General features: G+C 41.8%; 1 protein-coding gene across 1 annotated transcript in view; it reads left to right on the top strand.

Annotated features, from left to right (window-relative positions):
* LOC308307199 (5'-AMP-activated protein kinase subunit gamma-1-like) overlaps positions 1-2,452 on the top strand; it is a gene marked incomplete at both ends in the record, with an annotated part of 238,783 nt that extends 236,331 nt beyond the window's left edge. The window contains 2 exons of the mRNA XM_080752370.1: positions 1,984-2,077; positions 2,442-2,452. Coding sequence (XP_080608496.1) covers positions 1,984-2,077; positions 2,442-2,452 — 105 coding nt within the window. The remainder of the gene's footprint in view (positions 1-1,983; positions 2,078-2,441) is intronic.
* Positions 2,453-5,000: the final 2,548 nt, after the last annotated feature.

Consider the following 5,000-nt stretch of genomic DNA (forward strand, 5'->3'; position numbering starts at 1 on the left):
ATACATTACATGTACAATACACCACTACACACCACATAGACAATACATTACATGTACAATACACCACTACACACCACATAGACAATACATTACATGTACAATACACCACTACACACCACATAGACAATACATTACATGTACAATACACCACTACACAACCACATAGACAATACATTACATGTACACACCACTACACACCACATAGACAATACATTACATGTACAATACACCACTACACACCACATAGACAATACATTACATGTACAATACACCACTACACACCACATAGACAATACATTACATGTACAATACACCACTACACACCACATAGACAATACATTACATGTACAATACACCACTACACACCACATAGACAATACATTACATGTACAATACACCACTACACACCACATAGACAATACATTACATGTACACACCACTACACACCACATAGACAATACATTACATGTACAATACACCACTACACACCACATAGACAATACATTACATGTACACACCACTACACACCACATAGACAATACATTACATGTACACAATACACCACTACACACCACATAGACAATACATTACATGTACACAATACACCACTACACACCACATAGACAATACATTACATGTACACAATACACCACTACACACTGGAAACCATGGCAACCATCATAGAACGCATCGTACAGGCCGAGGTATTATTATTGTGTGCTCGCCTCACACGTATGTTATTGTCATTATTTATTTATTTATCTATCATACTATACTATATCAAGTTCAAACATCGATATTCAAACGTGTATTCAGTTTACTGTGGAAGACGTGCTATTACTCTTTACAGCAATCGGCCAAATAGTGGCGCTGTAGGAAGCCTTCGAAAGTGCAAACTTTGAACAGGTAGGGTTAGGGTTAGGGTTCCTAACCCATGGGTTAGGGTTCGGGTTAGGGTTACCCAGGGCTCATGCTCTGTTTGAGGGTTAGGGTTAGGGTTAGGTTAGATTAGCTCATGCTGTTTGACGTACAGCCATGAAACCTGGACACACTTATGTGTTTCCTCATGCCGAACAACTTTGACACTCTGACTTTTGACCCCTGACCTTTAGATCTCCCACCATTTTGAATTATATGTTGTTGTTGTTATTATTGTTGTTATTATTATTACTACCCTATTTCCACCCTATGTCCAGGGTATTTCAGGGAAGTCTGAAACCTTCAGTGAAGTCCAATTAGGACAACCTAGGATAACTGTTACCCTACACCACTGGAACAGTAGTTGTACTGACTGCAACCGTTGCCCTGATCCATGCCAAATTTTGCACACACACTTGCCTGCTCACATGGCCCTCTTCTAGCGCCACCATGAGGCCCATTCTTGCAAAACACATTTTTGGACACTGCTCCTACAATTTTTGCCCTAAAATCACGCAAATCGCTACACAGTATGTCTCTATTAGGGAGTCTTACTGGTATAATATTATATCTAAGTATACAACAGGTAGTCGGACACTCAATGTAAAAGTATATAAGGTATCTGTCTGTCTGTTTGTCAGGGGTATATAATATAATATTATCGTCGTTCTCGGGTGAAGACCTTGTATGTCCAAAACCGTTCGTTTTGCATTTTCCTCCGCACTGCGAGGCGTTGTGTGCTGTTTTCACTAGTTTTGTGCGACGGCATTGTATGATAAAGCTTACTTTGCAAAAGAACGTAGGCCTACAAATTTGAAACTTGGAGATACGAGGTTTCTGCCCGACAGTAATGATATACAGTAAGTATATAAGGTCAGGTCTATATAATATAATAATATATATATACAGTAAGTATATAAGGTATAACCTGTGTGTGTGTGTGTGTGTGTGTGTGTGTGTGTGTGTGTGTGTGTGTGTGTGTGTGTGTGTGTGTGTTGGTGTGTGTGTGTGTGTGTGTGTGTGTGTGTGTGTGTGTGTGTGTGTGTGTGTGTGTGTGTGTATCAGGTCCACAGACTGGTGGTCGTAGACGATGAGTCTCACATCGTAGGAATCGTCTCTCTGTCTGACATCCTGCAAGCCCTGGTGTTAACCCCCGCAGGTCCATGCACACACACACACACACACACACACACACACACACACACACACACACACACACACACACACACACACACACACACACACACACACACACACACACACACACACACACCCGCAGGTCCATGCACACACACGCACGCACGCACGCATATGCACCCGCACACACGCACACACACACGCACACACAGATAGACAGAATGAGCCACCAGAACCAACATGGTTCTCAAGTTCAAGTTAATTTTATTGCCCCGCATTAGTTTCAAAATGTGTTTTTTCTTTTTTTCCCTGCTTTGACAAAGACAAGGAACAAAACATAAATACATGAAGACATTCCAACAATAAAAACATGGATTAATCTGTAGCGTTTCCCTGAGGGTTGGAGCTGTGGGTGGGAAGGGTCCTTCATAGGGGTGTAACCATACGTTGTAACAACGATACGATACGCATCACCATACATGGTTGACGTTACGATACATGAACAATGTTGGTTCATTCATGGCGATATGATACGATTCAATGATTTAAAATCAATATAGTAACCATTTAGCAAAGAAATTAAATCTGTCAATAGTGCATGTTTTTTTAAGGTGAAAATCTATTAGTATGGATATAAATAACTGTGATTCTCTAGCAAATACATGGACATTATATTTCAACACATACAGTATGGACAAACACAGAGATTACACACATTTATCCATAGACCAAGATAGCGATATGGAATGGAAAGGTAATTAAACCTTAAAATTCTGTCTGTCTGTCTGTCAGGCGTCAGCAGGAAAGTGAGTGTGTCCGACGGAGAACCCGGAGTGGATCCGGACGGTGTGGATCTGGAGTCAGGCGTGATGGAAGCCGGGCCGGACTCACAGCAGAGCGGAGCGGAGTCAGACCACCGAGAGACAGACAGCCAAGAGGACGGACAGACAGGCATGGAGACAGACGGACAGACAGGCATGGAGACAGACGGACAGACGGGTGAAGACATGGAAGACAAAAGTCAAACTGTCGGAGAAACACAAGAAACGGAGCGGACCGGAGAGGAAGAGGAAGAGGAAGGAAAGGAGACAAGGGAAGGAAGTGAGGAGGTAGGAGACAAGGAGACTAGGGAAGTAAACGAGGAGGTAGGAGACAAGGAGACAAGGGAAGGAAGTGAGGAAGTAGGAGAGGAAACAAGGGAAAGAAATGAGGACTTAAGAGAGGAAACAAGGGAAGGAAATGAGGAAGTAGGAGAGGAAACAAGGGAAGGAAATGAGGAGTTAGGAGAGGAAACAAGGGAAGGAAATGAGGAGTTAGGAGACAAGGAAACAAGGGAAGGAAATGAGGAAGTAGGAGAGGAAACAAGGGAAGGAAGTGAGGAGTTAGGAGAGGAAACAAGGGAAGGAAATGAGGAGGTAGGAGACAAGGAAACAAGGGAAGGAAATGAGGAAGTAGGAGAGGAAACAAGGGAAGGAAGTGAGGAGTTAGGAGAGGAAACAAGGGAAGGAAATGAGGAGGTAGGAGACAAGAAAACAAGGGAAGGAAATGAGGAAGTAGGAGAGGAAACAAGGGAAGGAAGTGAGGAGTTAGGAGAGGAAACAAGGGAAGGAAATGAGGATGTAGGAGATAAGGAAACAAGGGAAGGACACGAGGAGGTAGGAGAGGAAACAAGGGAAGGAAATGAGGAGTTAGGAGAGGAAACAAGGGAAGGAAACGAGGAGGTAGAAGAGGAAACAAGGGAAGGAAACGTGGAGGTAGGAGAGGAAACAAGAGAAGGAAGTGAGGAGTTAGGAAAGGAAACAAGGGAAGGAAACGAGGAGGTAGGAGAGGAAACAAGAGAAGGAAGTGAGGAGTTAGGAGAGGAAACAAGGGAAGGAAATGAGGAGTTAGGAGAGGAAACGAGGGAAGGAAACGAGGAGGTAGGAGAGGAAGAGAAGTGACAAACAGGAAGAGGAAATGCAGAACAGGAAGGGGCGGGGTCACCAGCGTCAACGCTGACGTCTGATTGGCCACGCGTCTTCCCGGAGAGTCGGGTGATCTCATTGGCCAGCTAGCAGGAAGTGGCTGGGATCGATGCTGGGCTGTGATTGGCCGGAGCGGTGCCTGTCATCCATGGATGCAACCAATCAGGGAGTGTGTCTGAGTGCTGTTTCTCTCTGACAGCCAATCAGAATGAAGATAAGATATAATATTATATTATAATTAGCATCATTGAGGACCAATCAGATGAAGATGAGATAAATGATGTTGAATGTTTTTTTTAAATTCCAAATGCTTTTCATTTTAATTTGAATAAATCAACATATTGTCATAATCATCACTAAATGTGTACATGAACACGGATAATATTGATTTGATATATTGATTATTGCATAATAAATATGTATAATGTATAGATGATATATAGATTATGTTTGATATTACATTTTAAAATCATGTAAAACCTTAAGATTTGTTCAATAATATTTTAATTTTCATTTATTTATAACTGTTGTGTTTAGATTGATTGACAGATACTGTAGATTCACACAGGAATGCACAATATTAACTGCTGCAGCTGTGACGTGTTGTGAGCTTGTAGATCTGATGTTTTCACCAAGAGACCCAGTGGCAAACCAGGCATTTTAGTCCATGATATTTATTGACTAAAATTAAAACATTTCAGATGACTAAAATATGACTAAAACTAAATGACATTTTATTCTAAAGACTAAAATGTAATCAAAACTTGCTGTCAAAGTTAAGGCTGGTTTCTCCTTCCTAATCATATTTGAACTGGGGACCCCCAAAAATAATGATATTTGAACTGGGGACCCCCCAAAATAATGTAATGATATTTGAACTGGGGACCCCCCAAAATAATTTGAACTGGGGACCCCCCAAAATAATGTAATAATATTTGAACTGGGGACCACCAAAATAATGATATTTGAACTGGGGCCCCC

This window comes from Nannobrachium achirus (genome assembly GCF_963921795.1).
Source record: "Nannobrachium achirus genome assembly, chromosome: 21".
NCBI lineage: Eukaryota > Metazoa > Chordata > Actinopteri > Myctophiformes > Myctophidae > Nannobrachium > Nannobrachium achirus.